This window comes from Sardina pilchardus, chromosome 19 (genome assembly GCF_963854185.1).
Source record: "Sardina pilchardus chromosome 19, fSarPil1.1, whole genome shotgun sequence".
Classification (NCBI taxonomy): Eukaryota; Metazoa; Chordata; class Actinopteri; order Clupeiformes; family Clupeidae; genus Sardina; species Sardina pilchardus.
Genome location: NC_085012.1, coordinates 7,674,853 through 7,691,975, shown reverse-complemented (window position 1 = coordinate 7,691,975; position 17,123 = coordinate 7,674,853). Strand labels below are relative to the sequence as shown.

General features: G+C 44.0%; 1 protein-coding gene across 1 annotated transcript in view; it reads left to right on the top strand.

Annotated features, from left to right (window-relative positions):
- The window catches only part of pou6f2 (POU class 6 homeobox 2), a 97,452-nt gene extending 82,085 nt beyond the window's left edge, over positions 1 to 15,367 (top strand). The window contains exons 10-14 of the mRNA XM_062521895.1: positions 880 to 1,089; positions 4,244 to 4,392; positions 4,993 to 5,015; positions 8,026 to 8,194; positions 14,860 to 15,367. Of these exons, the coding sequence (XP_062377879.1) occupies positions 880 to 1,089; positions 4,244 to 4,392; positions 4,993 to 5,015; positions 8,026 to 8,194; positions 14,860 to 15,367 (1,059 nt within the window). The remainder of the gene's footprint in view (positions 1 to 879; positions 1,090 to 4,243; positions 4,393 to 4,992; positions 5,016 to 8,025; positions 8,195 to 14,859) is intronic.
- The last annotated feature ends 1,756 nt before the right edge of the window (positions 15,368 to 17,123 follow it).

Genomic DNA, 17,123 nt, shown 5'->3' with positions numbered 1-17,123 from the left:
GGTTATTGTTATTTGATTTATCTTTACTCAATCAAAACAGCTAAACTGCAATTGTATTTGCATTTCCTGAAATACACAATTAAATAACATGATTTATTAATGTTTTTAAAAATGGAGATATATAGCGTTTTGGAACCAAACTCTTCATATATGTTTGTACAATTGTATTTAAAGACTCAACATATAGATTAAAAACACACACACTACATACATTACATAGAGTATGTGTAAAAATACAAACAGGCATACTGGCACAAGCACAAACACAAATGATTGTCGATTGACGTCACAGCGATTTAAACTGAATGTTTTTAAAAGGAAATTCAGTTTAGAGCAAATACTGATATGAGTCTCCTAGTAGCACTCTGATCCGTGACGTTTCTTTCTCACATACAGATGTACTGTACTGTATGTTCCCATGTGTATTGTGTAGAGTTTCTTTTCATGCTCTTTTGGCACGGAATCTGCACGCTGGTAACAAACTTCTCAGACAAAAGTTCTCAGTCACTGTACCGGAATTTAGGCCTGGGCTGCGCAGTTTTAGATTTGACAGTGGACGATGACGTGTAATAGTGATAACTTCAGGCACATTTTTCAGCTTTAAGCCCTGCCAGAAGAACAGGAAATAGCCCTTTTTTCTCTTTTGCACATACAGTGAGACTTTTTGAGATATTTTTTTGTTAGAAAACCATTCCTGTCTTTTAGAGAAGCACTTTCATTTGCTTTATCCAGACCAGTTAAACAGTCTATAAAGACCATTTACGATCTTTCGCCAGTATCCTCCATTTTTGTGTGTCTCTTGCCTGTTAGTGTGGAAAATAATAACTTGGACACAAATCTGACTTATTCTTTGGTTTTTCGCCCTCTTTCTGTCTGCAGATAATTGGAACAATTCCTTTGATGCCTAACTCGGCGGGACCTGGGAGCCAATCAGGGGGAGGGAATCCTGCCCTGCAGGTCCAGCCAATCACGCCGCAGCTGCTGACCAATGCCCAAGGCCAGATCATTGCCACGGTGATCGGCAACCAGATCCTGCCAGTCATCAACACCCAGGGAATCACGCTGTCGCCAATCAAGCCCGGACAGCAGGTGAGTGGTGTTGAGACCAACAGGGTACATGCACACATGCAGACACACACACACACACACACACACACACACACACACACACACATACACACACAGACACTCCCAAATGCACACAAACCCAAACACACAAATATACCACAACAGATAAAGACAAGAGTCTTTGCTGTGCTCTGCTGTTTGTCATGGCATAATCACTTTATGCACACATACACAAACACCCGCACATGCGCGCACACACACACACACACACAAACTTTCACCGAGTTGGCATCTCATTTATTCGGGTGAAAACGAACTCCCGCTGAAGTAGTCAAGCCTGCATTTTCACGAACAAAGTTTCTGACTCCCTCTCATCTTTTAGAGCCTGTGAACCACTTGAAAAGGATTTTTTTTCCTCCCCCCCTCTTTTACTTTCAAAAACACAGAAGCCACAAATGTAAGATATCATCGCTTCCAGGCCTTCACAGCGGCTGCTCTCAATAAAACCTCTCAGATTTACTCTCTTGACATGGCCAGTTAAGACTACAGCTACAGACGCTGCTGAAGAAGTCTGACAACAGAATACAATACAAAGAGCCAGCACGTTGCTCTGCACTTGGTAATAAGCAGTGCATGCTTAGTTCAGTGTGTGTGTGTGTGTGTGTGTGTGTGTTCACACACACGTCTACAGTACATGCTTAAACTGTGTGAGTGTATACTAGACAAAGTGTGTTTGTCCTAGTGCACCTCTAGTGCAAATGTGCGTGTTTTCTCCACATTCTAAGTTTCTACACTGTATGTGTGTATGTCTGAGTGTGTGTGTGTGAGCGTGTGAAAGAAAGGGAGAGAGGATATATGTGTGTGAGAGAGAGAAAGAAAGAGAAAGAGTGTGTGTGTGTGTGTGTGAGAGAGAGAGAGAGAGAGAGAAAGAGAGAGAGAGTGTGTGTGTGTGTGTGTGTGTGTGTGTGTGTGTGTGTGTGTGTGTGTGTGATCATGAGGCACCTGTCAGAAAAGCCCTCATGCTCTCAGCCAAGCAGTGAGGAGCCCCCGCAGAGCTGAAACAAAAACAACGCTCCTCATTTCTCCATGAAATGCTCCGTGCTCTCTCTCTCTATTTCATTATTTCTCTTTCTCTCTTTCTCTCTCTTTCTTCACCTTGCTATCTCTTTCTCTCTCTTTCTCTCTCTCTTCTCTCTCTCTCTTCACCTTGCTCACTCTTTTCTTTCTCTCTCTCTTTCTCTCGTTTTCTCTCCCTCTATTCTCTCACACTTGATTTAATCTCTCTTCACTCCCTTCTCATCCTCTCTCCATCTCTTTCATTTCATTCTTTCTCCCCCTCCTCTCCCTCCCTCCCTCCCTCCCTCCTTTCCCCTCTGCCCTCCTCCTCTCCCTGACCAATACACACAAACCGACATCTCGATCTCCTCAACCGCTTTATGTGAGCATTGTCTAAGAGTTGACCAAAAAATTGTGTCAAGTGATGTGATTGAATGTTTGAAAATTCTGCCTCGATTTGCACTTCACGGTTGTTGCCCCAGAGGCAAACACAGAAACGACCCCCCCCCCCCTTCCTCTCCACCCCTCACCCCCCGCATTTGTGTGTGTAACATGAGAGATAATAACTATTTTGACGGAATCCATTTAATGTTCTGCCGTGCTCACTGCGCCTCGTGCCCCCACCTCCCGTGTCGTAGGTTGCTTTAGAGAGTGAGACATTCAATCAGAACTAACATAAATAGATGTGAAAGTGTGTGTGAGTGTGTGGCGGACTGTTACACAAGCCACCATCAACGGAAAATCAGCTTGAGGTGGACACGATTCCATTTCAGGAGCGTAAACGCCTGCCCGCGAGGGAACACCTGATTGCACACGTGAGCGAATTAATGCCTCGGAGTGATGTTTATGATTTTGTTTCAGCCGGCATCCGCGCCGCTCGGCCGGGACGACAGAGTGTTTTGCCTGGGCGGTAATTTTGGGCTGTCAGTACGGGGCGCAGCCGTCTTGAAGGGATCCAGTGAAGCTAGATAATGCTCAGAGACCTGCCGACAGCTCTGACAGGGAGTTGGCAACACTTCTGACGCACGATGCCAAATAAGCACGCACACACACACAAACATACACACATGCACGCGCACACACACACACACACACACACACACACACATGCATTCACACACTCTCGCATACACACACTCTCCTCTCCCCCCTTCGTCTCTCTGTCTCACTAGTGCTCACTGAATACATATATCCAAACAAACAAACAAACAAACACACATGCACACACCCTCAAACAAACACGTCTTCGCACAGTGAAAGGGATATAATATATAGCAAATTGAACTGAGACGAGGGCCTACCTTCAATTTTTAAGAGGCGGTGCCGACATCTCTTTCTCTCTTCTTTTCTTCCCTTTTTTTTCTTCTCGCCGAGCCTAGACGTAACACTCTCGACTTGATCTTGTAAGACGAAGTCATCGGCGCATGAAACATGGCAACGCCTCGGCCCCTTTTGCGCTTAATGATGAATAATGTTGTAGGAGCAGTTGTTTTGCAGATGTCTTCTTGGCACTGCAGGAGAGACAGGAGGGGGCAGGGGGGAGCAGGGGGGGGGGGGGGGGGTGTCACATGTTTTTTTTTTCTTATTATTATTTAAGTATAGCATTTTAGAGCGTGTGACTGAAGAGCAAAACGAGACAGTTGCCAAGTGTGGACTCTAATGACTTGGCCTCGCCACTGCGGGTTGGTGAGGAGGAGGAGGAGGAGGAGGAGGGGAGCCAGCCATGCTTTTGCTTCCTTTCTTTTCTCCGATTGGTTGATTGCACACAATCTGTGGGGGGTGGGAGCGTAGGGGGGGGGGTAAAGAACTGCCGAGACACATGCCAGGATCATTCGACTCACAAATGTTAAAGTCTTCCACACTAACTGGCTTTGAAAACGCTGGCATTCGTCTGCACTGGCATTATTCAGTTATTGTTTTCATTAGTTGCGCTCGATTTTTACCATTTGATGTTACTGACACTGTAACAATGGACTCCCTTTTGGAAATACTACACTGTACCATTGCCAGCAGTGACTGCAGCAGTTGTACTTAACAGTGTTTCTCTCTCTCTATCTCGATGTTTGTGTGTGTGTGTGTGTGTGTGTGTGTGTGTGAACCCCCCTCCCAGCTGCCTCAGGCCCAGCCCGCTCCATCGGGGCCCCCGTCCAGCCAGGCCAACCTGCTGCGCCTCCCCCACAGCCAGAGCCCGCTTCGCCAGGCCTCCTCTTCCTCCTCCACCTCCTCCTCCTCCTCCGCCCTCAGCGTGGGACAGCTGGTCAGCAGTGAGTAACCATGGCAACACTACACACCTACACACACACACACACACACACACACACATACACACATGCACAGACACACTCACACATAGCACAAAAAAAACACACACAAATGTATGTGTTCAAGCAGGTACATACTCACATTTTTCACAGGCGTCTACACACATGCCTGCGCATTCCCTCACACATGTGCAGCAGCAGCAGCAGCAGGCAGGCAGGCACGCACTAGGCACTCCCGCTCCCGCGCTCCCACTCTCGCTCCGCACACGCAGGGAGATTCCACGGAGGCATCCTCTCCCCCCCAGGTGTCGCGGAGGTTTTTTCCCAGACTCGCTCGAGCCTCCGAGCCCCAGTGGGGGCAGAGCGGCGCAGGACGGAGCCCCTGCCGACCCCCCTGCCGACCCCCCTGCCGACCCCCCTGCCGACCCCCCTGCCGACCCCCCTCTCATCCAGAGAGAGTCCAGGCTCACAGCGTGGAGCTCAACAACAAACAACAAAACACGCGCGAGCGCTGATCTGTAGCCAAGAGCAGCTTATCTTATGCTCAGTCCATAATTTAGAGACTACTAGAGTGTCGTTAAAATGATGATTTTTACATCATTGAAAGCAGGAAGTCCAACATTGAAATCCGTATTTCTCCCATCTCCAGGCAAACTCAGGGAATGATGCACGACCATTCAAAAACATGACTGGTTTTCTAAAGATACAAAGCTTAATGCTAATCGGTGAAGTGTCCCTTTAACACAACACAAGTGATTTGACTAATTATCTGGTTGAGTTGTACAGTACTAGTTAGCTTCAGCTGGTTTAGTGAATGGTTGGAGTAAATGTGTGGCAGGACTTTTACCTTCTGAAGCCGGACTTTTGCACCTCAAGGAATAAATAGCGTAATAAATAGTGGGGCTATGTATGTGTATCTATGTATGTACAAAAGACGGCTATGTACCGTAGTAATTTCCTGTGTGTTAGCCGCATTGTGTATAAGCTGCAGGACAGTGTTTTATGCCAGTTAAAAGAAAAAAAAACATATTAAAACCATATTAACTGCCCCCATATATTAACCTCATAGGTCACATTTTTTTTTCAAAATCAATGTATAAGCTGCGGCTAATAGTTGGAAATGACGGTAACTGTAAATCCAACAGTGCTCTCCTACAGCATAGGTCTGGCTGCCCTTGGCTCTTGTGTTATTGGTGGATGTTTAAAACTATATGTTTTCATCCCCCAGACCAAAGTTTTTAGTCCACCTGACTAGTCTGATATGTCGTGCCCTCGTCATTGCCGCCCTATTCATACACTCTTGCGGTATATGCTGTAGTGGAGAAACACTATTAGGCCTGGCCTCACTCCCTAAACATCAGACTTGTGACGGGAAATGATCGAGCCGTTCCAGCAAGCGTGTATAAATCATTCAGCGGGCCTCTGTCCGTGCACTGCCACTGCCTTTAAAAGTGTTTCAGTTAGATAAATTCTCATTTGTCTCAGGCAGTCGCCCTGAACTCATTTCAAAGGCATCAGTGATGGAGTTTTGAATTCAATAAAAAGGAGGCTGCCATTGATCAACCTGTTGTGGACAGAACCAATGGACCATTTTGCTATTGTTGTGTTTTGTTGTCGTTGTTGGTCTTGTTATTTGTGTGTGTGTGTGTATGTGTGTGTGTGTGTGTGTGTGTGTGTGTGTGTGTGTGTGTGTGTGTGTGTGTGTGTGTCTGTGTCTGTGTGTGTTTGTGTGCGTCTCTATGTGTATGTCTTTCAGCCTAACAGAGAAGCTACATCAGAAGCGTAACTGAAGCATTCCGTTTGCGTTGTGTCTGCTGCAATTAGCTTCCACTATAATCAACAGAAGTAGCTACACCACATGTGATATCGGCTCGTACTGAAAAAAAAAAAATAGACTAGTTTTCTAAAATGTTTTTTGTGCGTCGTGAATGTAGCAAGCTCAGAGCCACTCTAGTTCAAGGAATCATGGACATAATGATTGAAATAGTATACCGGTACTGTATATAATTTCTAAAGATATATTTTACAGGCAGAGAGAGAAAACATGTATACTCTTAATAGGTCTTGAGTAATTAGTCTACATACTCATTAACCTCAGTTACTGACAGCAACGACAACGAGTCAACTTTTAATATGAACTTTGGGGATCAAACAATTCCTCATTATTAATATTATGGGCCAGAGATGCTTCTGTTGTTCCTTAAAGCATGATTATGATTATGCCCCCAGAGTTTGTAGCGACAGTAGTCGATAAACTCGAGAAACAGAGATCTGTGTTTTCCTTTTACCACTAGCAGTGGTCCGTGCTCATAGGTCCTCAACTGGGTTGCACTGTCCTCTGATTCTCAGCTGCAGCGAGAAGCTCCTCTTCTCCAGACAACATTAGAGGTGATTTGGGAGAGACTCCGCGTTTGAGGATCGCCGTGGCTGATGGGGAGCGACAAGATGCCGGTTCAATAGATTTTACCTTAAATACGCCCGGAGGATTTCTTTAATAATTCATCGATAATGACCCACATGAATTATTCAAAGGCGCCTACGCCAAACTTTACCTTAGTAAGCAGGCTGCCATGCTCCCTGACATTGATGTACAGTGCAAAATCACATTTTATTAGCTGGGAGAGACTTCCGAATGGGGCTATTTAAAAGGAGTCCAGTGGGCTGGAGGCTGCGAAACAGTTTAGCGGTTGAAGCGAGGCTTTTACAAACAAGCATGGCCATTGATGTGAATCGCATTTGTGGCACAAAAATGTTTTCTGACCTTCCTCTGTTTTTTTTTTTCCTTCCGACATAAAGAGAGAGGACTCGGATGGCAAACATTCATCTGTGTCCTCTCAGGAATGTTTAATATATATTTGATGCAAGAGGCTTTCTTTAAAGCCCTCTGAGAAATTCTTTCTTCACACACCTTCTCTGCTTTTATCCCCCCCCCCCCCCCCCCCTCTGTTAGCACTCTATAGCTCCATTATGTGAGGAGCCGCAGGATGTAATTTCCAATTTGTTGTGTTTGCTCTAAGTCACAATAATGTGAAAGGAAATCACATTGATGTAGCAAATAGTTTGGACAGAGTTCAGATGAAATGATGACCCTGTTCAGCAAACAGTCCTGTTCTATGGCTGTGATCATATTAATTAGAGATGCATAATGTCTAATGACAGCAATGGCCATAGCAAGTAAACAAGATGCAAACAAAGCTTAATCAATTGCAGGTACAATGATTTGCAAATTGCTATTTGATATTTTATATCATGATTTTTTTTTAGTGCAAAACGTTTCAACTGAAATCTAGTCTCATGAATAGAAATATGGTCATTGCAATTCTTAAAGAGGAACTATGCAGGATTGGCGATTTCATCTCTGGTTTCGGTTTCGTTCGTTTTATGCTCGTTTTATGCTTGCATTTTCTCTGCAGAGCTTCCCCGACAGCTTTAGCGTGTATATTTATACATGTATAGGCTATATTTAAATATATAAATTGCAAGCGTGGTTCTTCGTCTCAGACTTCCAGATGTAAACAAAGAGTGATCGTCTCCTGCAGAAAGTTGCATAGGGTCTCTTTAAAGGAGTCCCAGTATTTTTGGAGGGCAGATGGAGAGAAGATGATTAATTTTTTTTTTTTTTCTTTCCTGTTGTCTCCAGACCCCCAGACTGCTCCCAGCGAGGTGGACGGCGTCAACCTGGAGGAGATCCGTGAATTTGCCAAAGCGTTCAAGATCCGCCGCTTGTCTCTTGGGCTGACACAAACTCAGGTGGGCCAGGCCCTCAGCGCCACAGAGGGACCTGCCTACAGTCAGTCTGCCATCTGCAGGTACGGAGGTCTAACTGCTGCCCTAACCCAGCCTGTGAAACTCAAATGACATTGGGTTTCTGGGGGGATAAAAAAACCAAAAAAAAAACAGGGATGGATGAGAGTAGTGGACAGTGATAGAATGAGAACAAATGATGGAAGCTGAGTTTGAAGAGGGCTCTGCAGTAGATTTGTGTTGTAAGAACAGGTTTGTAGGTGTATGATTGGAAGGCTGATGGTGACAAGACAATTAGCCTACAATATACAATTAGCCTTTCGAATACAAAGATGAAGTAGAAACTGCTATAGTGGCAAGCCTGTAGTGTAGGAGTTTTATAAGACTGTAGGTTACCCTAGATTGTGAAAATAACACTAGTGTGTGGAGCCGAGTGACTCAGCTAAGTAGGTTTTAAATGTCTCATCGTCACCTCGGAAGCTGCAATCAAACTAATTTCAGAAATAATTAGATGTTATCCTGCTCCCGCAGCTCGAGTTGGTCACACAAATTAAAGCCATGGTGACAAAATGAGGCGAAATGATAGACTGCTGGCCAAAGTTCACTCCCTCGTTGTACTCTCCGCAGGAAGAGAAGACAGTAGCAAGCATGACAATATGCGCTCTCTCTCTCATAAGTGCTCTTGAATGTCTCATATCCATAAACGACATCCATATTTCAACATAGATAATTAAGGTGTTTAAGAGTGATGAATAATATATTTCCGCTCAGAGACATCACATTTTGTTACGGATAGGATCGCTGCGTCGTCTCCTGCCGATCCTCTCATCGTTATTCAAGACGATTCGGTTACTTATGCAAAATACATTAGCCAGAGTATTACAAGAAGCACTTAAAGCATTTAATAATTACTTAGGTCCACTGCAGTGAGCTGGAGGGAACTTGACAGGAGTAGACTTTTAATAAAAATGTCGTGTTCCACGATGCTGTAACGACGTGCATTTAGCGGTAAACTGCCGCATAATGCACCGGGATTAGATGAAATATTCAGGTACATCATTTTGGCATGTGAAAACACACTGTTCGGTTTTTTTCCCTGTCAAGCTTTCACCTCGAACGTCCCCAGCTTTCACTCAATACATTAGACACATTTTCAGCTCCCCTCAAGCGTGCAGAATCACTCAGGTCACCATTACTAAATCAGGTGGGGAAAGGCCTCATGCTTAACAGGGACATTCAGCAGAAAACATTTTTTTTAGAAATGAAAATACTCAGTTGAAATGTGGCGAGGCTATTTATTCCATCAGATAGCATTTGCATGGGGGGAATTGGGGGGAGAGTGGGGTGTGGGATAAGGTCACAGAATCTCTCCCTGACTGAGATGCCGGTAGAAAATGATCAAAAAAATTCTAAGTGACAGACATGCCTGTAGATATACTAACTGGCTAGGTCTACCAGGCTGCAACACCCCCCCCCCCCCACCCCCCCAAAAAAAAACAAAGGCCACATAAATAAAATCAGGCCCATCTTGGACACCTACCAGAGAACCATAACAGGCCCCCTGTCCCCTCAGACAGCTGATGCTTTAATTCTAATGCCACTCTCCTGGAGAGAGTCCCAGAGAACTCTTCGTCTCCGCTGCTCTGATGACCTTCCCTGTTTATGTGATGCACGGGCGCCACACTCTAAAAATTTCATCACATCAACATCAAACCGCCGATAAAACCTGAGCCCGCACGCAGCCGCCACGAGGGGGGAGGGGGACAGGAATGCCTTATGAGGCAGGTCCCTTCAAGCTAATGTTTGAAAGTCTTCAAAATCCGTCATCAAATATTTACCGGCATGCATAATTCAAATATTTATAACATACATTAAAAGCCATTAGCTTCTAAAATAAACAGGTGATGTGCTCACACAACTCCCCCCCTCCCCTCCCCTCCCCTTGCATTTTATCTGTGCCACAAAGGAGAGCCTTCTTTCCATTTGTTCATTTGTATGACATTGAACATGACAGTTTGCCTCTGTAGTCCTTTCTCTTTTTTAACTTTAAAGGCAGACTTCACATGCTTTCCTTGGGTTAACATCAACATAGACATGAAAGTTTAGGGGAGAGAGAGGAGTGCGCCGCTGCCTCCGAACAGCAGAGCTCTGGGGGTTGTAGTCTTTGCTCAGTGAAACCGACAGTGACAGATGTCTCCATCTTGTCTGATCTCATTGCTCACTTTGTAAAAGCTTTATTGGCTCGTCTTGGCAATCACAAAGGGATGTCGTCAAAGCCATCAGACAGAGGGCTCTTAAAGCGAATGCACATGCTGCGACGCACCACTGTCTGTTGAGTCCTCCTGTTGGGTCGCCTTCTGTTTTCTGTTTGGCCGCAAAACAGTTGCACTATGCATACAGCAAAGACTGTAATTAGTTCATTGGCTACATTTCTGTGGCCAGCGGCCATCGGCAGATACAGGGGTTCAGATAAACAAAACACGAACAAAGCAGTTTGACTTACGATTTATACACTATGCATGCACACTAAAGACTGACTAAGTCGTGATATCAAGTATTTGTTTGATAACAAGTTGATACTGCAAATAATACTGTTATTGTCAGTCCAATTCAATTCCAGAAGAAAGAGGCTGAGGAGAAAAAGGGTGAAATTGTTTTATTAGATCCCGTCCTTCATCCATTCAACATGTTGAATTGGCCGTGAACTAGTCGACAGAGGTCCATCGATGTTGGCGAAGCTGTGCCACACTGATTCGAGCTACACATCGCTCATCGACTGGCCAGGCGTCATGAGACGTTGTCATACGTTATGTGACATTATCAGACGTTATGAGACGTTATCAGACGTCCGAGCGTCGGGGCTGTGTCTGTGGTCCCTATTGGAGTCGCAGGCTTAACTCAAGAGGATTGCTTACTGTTGAGAGTTGAAAGTTAATGCAGTGTGTGTTCATGTCTTCAAAGAAGGCAACACACTGATGCATGAAAGTCAGATGTTTCAAACAGTCACAAAGCTTTTTTCTATTAAGAATGTGTGTAATATATGTAAGCACGTTACAAGTGGAGTTGGAAAATTTGACATTTTTATTGTGCAGGCAAACACATACTCTCTATACAGCAATAGAGCTGTGCATATCTTATCTACAAGAAAGAATTCACGTTGACATATGGAGTGGAGTACTTGTTCTCCATGTTTGACAACTGTGGAGCTGCCTTGGCTGGTCTCATTTCTCAGCCGTTCCTGCTTAGCATGCATGAGTTGGGCGCCTGTGCCCGTGAAGTTGTCATCGCTCGTGTAATTTTGGGGGGGTGCGAGTCGTTTAGTCGCGTTTAATCCTTGTGTGAATTTACAACATTAATCCACACTAAAACACTGGCTCCCTCATTAATGATTCAGGCCTCGTGACGGGAGTCTGCCGCGTATAATTTGCACAACAAATTAAGCAGAAAGTGGCTGCTTAAGATCCCTCGTATATATATTTAATCACATCAGGCTTTTTTTTCCCCAGCCATCAAAGCGCCGAACTCCGCATCCTCGAGTAACGCGCCCCCCCCCCCCCCCCCTCATTTCTCCCCTTAACCTTCTTCATGCATTCTGTTCCCTCGTTCTACGCCGCTCTCTCTTTCCCTCCCTCCCTCTCTTTCTATTCATTTGTGACCTTAATGCAATAATGAGAATGCCTCTTTAGTTTCATTAAAGAATAGCCCGACCAAAGGAAGAATGTGCATCGAGAATTCCCTGAGTCCTCCAGGAGTCCTGAATGTGCAGTGCTGTCCACGATTTTAGGCTGCACTTAGCAAATATTTATGCATGGGCTAAAAAGAGGTTCCTCTTAAGGACTGAACACTGGAGAGGAACGAAAGAGGAGAGAGTGAGAGAGCAAGAGAGAGAGTGAGAGAGAGAGAGAATCTAAATGTATGTATTTTTCCCCCTGGGCATGTTCTAATACTCTGAGTTCTGTGAGCCAGCACGCAGAGGGGAGAGACAGAGAGTCGTTTAGTAAGTGCATTTGGTTCTCATTGAGCCATGAAACATCCTGTCTCTTTACCCACTTCTTATGGCAGTAATGCATGCCCCTGAGGAGCTCTCTCTCTCTCTCTCACTCTCACTTTCTCTCCCTCTCTCTCTCTCACTTTCTCTCTCTCTCACACACACACACACACACACACACTCTTTCTCTCTTGGTCTCTCTTATGGTTTTAAAAGTGTACAGAACATGTTTAGTGCCGTAGAGATCTGCACACTGGCCGGTAGAAACACTCTGACATGTGCAAGCAGGAGTAGCTCAAGTGAGGAAGACTGAGCCGCCCGTCTAGCAGCAGAAAGATAAATAAATAAGCATCACTCGTCAGATGCCAGAATTTGCTTTGTAGCACCCCCCCCCCCCCCCCCATTCTGCCACCCCCTTCTCTGTTTTTAACAAGCTATCAGTGTAGACTGTGTTTCGTGTCCTTTGAGTTCTTTAGAGAGTGATATAGAGAGAGAGAGAGAGAGTATGTGAAAGAGAGAGTGGGAGAGAGAAAGAGAGAGAGAGAGAGAGGATGTCGACAGAAAGACTCTGCCCCAGGTTGAAGGCCTCTCTTCTCTTCACATGCCAGGTTAGATTCCATCATAGGTGTCCAGGCCTGTGCTGGTCAGTGTGGGTCTGGCTTGCCACACTGGACGAGCAGGGAACCGGACAGGAGCAGCTCTTGTGCTCCAAGCCCATCAAGTCCTCTCCCTCCCCTCGCCAGACTCCAGCTTCTCTTCAGGCTCTCGGCACTGACTGCTTGACAGGTCCGGTGAACTCGAGATGGAGAATGAGGGAACCTCGAAGGAGTAGACTTGGAACCGATAGAGCTAGAGAGAGAATCCCACTGAAGATACTCGACCCCTATTTGTCTCTCACCTGCACGTTATACACAACACCATGCTGTCAGTAGTCAGGAGTGGACAGTCCGGTAGCTGTACCTGAGTCCTCCCAGGGTGAAAAGTTTGTCTTGTAAGTCTTAAAAGTCAGAGGTTATTTAATTGTTTTTTTACCCACTAGCTCTACCCAAAACCTGTGCAAAGTTGTTTTGGATATTTATGAAATGCTGCCTTATCACAAAGCTGGGATTGATCCGTAATGAATGATCATAATTAAATTAGCCAGAGAACATCACAAAGCATTCCCGCATGTGGCAGTTTGTGAACTGATCAACTTACTGTACATTGAAAAACAAGTACACTGTGGTTAAAAAGTCCCCCACCACAGAAATGCATTAAAAAAGAAATGTGTTCTTTTAATATAATTGTTTAATTCACATATCTAAAGACTGCCGAACTTGCTAACTGAAAATACTGACAATTAAATAGACCTGTGATTTTAACTAAGCATGTCACCATCGCCCTCAACACACTCTGCGCCCAGACTACAGTAATTCTCAAAAGTACACAAAGCGAATTAGACAACCTGTGAGCCCTCTGTCAAGCTTTCAACTGTAAGAATATTCAGACTTAGGGTTTAGAGTTAGGTGAAAATGTATTAGCATTAAACATTCACTAAGTGTTTGTGTGTGTGTGTGTCTGTGTCTGTGTGTGTGTGTATGTGTGTGCTTTCACTGAATTATTAAGGAAGCACGTGTAAATAAATGATAGTTTGATATTTCTAAGTGCATGCTGGACTGATTTGGCTGTATGCATTACAGGACAATTTCACCTCAAATGTTTCAAAACTAAAAAATGTTTACTTTTTCGTCGTAAGAACCACCGTCTAGTTTTTATTACCACAAAAAGCCAGCAGAGTTGGATTAGGCTGTACAGTATGTGATCGTGCTTTAGTCAGTAGCTGGCAAGTAAAACATTGTTTGCATGTTTGAGATGCACAGGAATGCATGTTGAGGGGGTGCTGCTTATCTACCGAGGCAGATTCACTCCACTGTGTTCAATGATCATATCATTCTTTTGACACTTCCTCACTTGCCTCATAAATTCATTAAATCATGGGACCTTTTCAGAGACTGATTTGAGATCATACAAAGGAAGAAGCAGTCTCAAGAGAGAAAGATAGAAAGAAAGAAAGAAAGAAAGAAAGAAAGAAAGAAATTGCTTAATTCAAACTTAAAGAAATACAGTTTATGGATTTTTTAAATAATATGACAAACATTTGCAATAAACATTTGTATTAAATTGCAATTGTGTTTTGTAAACAACAAGCTATGACTTTGGGGTGAAATTATTCTGTAATTTGTATATCTAGGGATGGTTGGCAAGGATGGATGTGACTTTGACATCGTAATGTCATTATAATATTTATATTAAGTATGCATATTGAATTGCTTCTACTGTGCTACCAGCAGTCAGAATTATTATTACTAGTTAGCTACTTGATTGTTTTCTTGGTCCATTATATCTTAGCTTAGGATGGGGTGCCCTTGACTGCAAACAAGGGGCAGAGAGACCAAATCACCAGCGGAACAAACAACGTCATTGTAATCAGTCAGTTGAACAACAACAACAATAAAAGCATACCAGTAGATGGGGTTGAACTAATCATTGCTTAGACAGCTATGCAAACATTTAGTCATGATCACTCCCAGCATGTGAACTGGATTGTGAATTCTCATTCGCCTTTTCTCTATTAAAAAGTGAAACTCTCTGCCCCTTTGACAGCTGGACCGGGAAGCCCCACCAGGTAACAGAGACGGGCAGGATGGCTCTGGCTGAGGCAGGGCACCGGAGTAAGATTCTTCTCTCTCAATTCTCCCCTAGACACACCATCCTGAGAGGCCACTTTTACCTACCACAGGAAGCCCAAGAGAACACTATAGCTAGCGGTTTGACAGGCAAACTGAACCCTGGCCTTTTATATCCTGCCAGGTTTGAGAAGTTGGACATCACTCCAAAAAGCGCCCAGAAGATTAAGCCCGTTCTGGAGCGCTGGATGGCCGAGGCCGAGGCCCGGCACCGCTCCGGCATGCAGAACCTGACCGAGTTTATCGGCAGCGAGCCGTCAAAAAAGCGCAAGCGGCGGACCTCGTTCACCCCTCAGGCCCTGGAGATCCTCAACAGCCACTTCGAGAAAAACACACACCCGTCCGGGCAGGAGATGACGGAGATCGCTGAGAAACTGAACTATGACCGCGAGGTGGTCCGCGTCTGGTTCTGCAACAAGCGGCAGGCGCTGAAGAACACAATAAAGCGTCTGAAGCAGCCCGAGATGGGCCCCATGGATGCGCCCATGGATCCGCTGGGAGATTCCTTGGAGGAGAACCCCTAATTGAACACACCAAAACAGGACGGGCAATTGCCATAAAAACACCAAACCTGCTCACCACAAAAGGGACAACCCACCCCACAAACAGCTGAACTCTGGGGACTAAAACAAAGGACAAATGCCCCCCTCCCCCCCTCCCTTATCCCCATCCCCCCCAGATGTTAGCCTACTTTTGGTTCCATCTGAATGGACTGTCAACAAAGATGGCAGAACAGAAGTACATATTGTCAGTGTAGCCACTACAGTTATATAAAAGGACCTTAGCGAAAAACCAAAAAAACTATCTTGTATCTGCAGCAATGTTCAGTGTTCGTGAGAGGGCAAGAGATTGATGACATTTGAGATATGAGGGAGACTTAAGTGCTGAGGTCACCTTGGAGTCATGGACGACAACAACAACAAAACTAACTACTTACCAAAGTCTGTTGCATCTGGATACAGAGATTTTTTTCTAGTGTAAATGTGTTATAAATTTTTACCTTTGTATGCCGTCAAAAAAAAATCTAAGATATATGTGTGGGGTCGGGTAAAAACATTTTATCTTTGTCTCACTTTACCACTTGGGTTTGTATGTAAATATCTATGATAATCTGTCTTCAAGTCAAAATCACAAAAAAAAACCAAGAAAAAAAAAAAAAACAATCTTAATTGTCTTTGAATTCTTTTTTAGTCTTGAAAATTAATTTCTGCTCTCCGACATTATAAGCGTGTTCTCTTATTTTTCCTCCAAAGCTCTTGTACTGTCATGCCAATTTTTGCAGGTATTTACTGTTTGGTTGTTATGTTATGTGTGATGATTTGCAGGCCTGAGGTGGTCCACACTGCACAGATAGATTGCCAATAGACATGCTGAGGGGCACTTCAACTCTCCACTTACAGTACTGCAGCTGTTTAAAACAGACATTTTATTGCCAAAGCCTGATAGCCAAAGAACACTATTTTGCTGCCCAAGAAAAAGGATGTTGAGGAGTGTTACCTTGGCCAAATCATCAGGGTGACCTTTTTCCTTTTCTTTTTTTTTCTTTCATTTTATGTGCTGCTCTTTCAAGAGCTGGTGTGGTCCTAGCTTTCATTAATACAGACAGACTTTGAGCTTCACAGCAAATCTAGTTTACTGCTCATCTTATGACAGTTTATTTAGCTTCCTGTCATTTTTCCCCGGTATACTGTCTCTCAAAGTAGAAGGGGGTGCACTTGAGATAAGAAAATGATCATCATAGTTTACAAAAAAATATTGGGCACGGCACAATTTCCAAAAGAATATTAACGTAAAAAGAGAGCAAATTCAATCAGACAGTAACTACTTGGAACATCTGATAATTGTTTGGGCAGCAACATCTACAGAATTGTAGTTGCTGTGTAATTTTTGTATTAATTTTAAGTCATAGACAGAAGATCTTAACTGTACAAAAAAACCATAGCTTAACTGTAGTATGTCATCCTATACTGCCATACCTATATTGTCAATATTGCCTTTTGACAAAAAATAACACCAAATAAATCGTGTTGGTCACTCCATCATGAGTTTTCAAGCTAATTTACAAAAGGTGTGTTGTATTATATGTCCCTGTTTTAGTTGAAACACAGTCAACTTTACTGTAAATGTATTTATTTAGTTATTTATTTGTTTATTTATTTTTGTGTTAACTTATTTTGTTTGTCATACTTCAATGTTGGTCAATGGTCAAGAACAGGGTATATGTAAGATTGTGTGCTCATTTGAAACACTACTGATTTTTTTTTGTGTGTGTGTGAAACG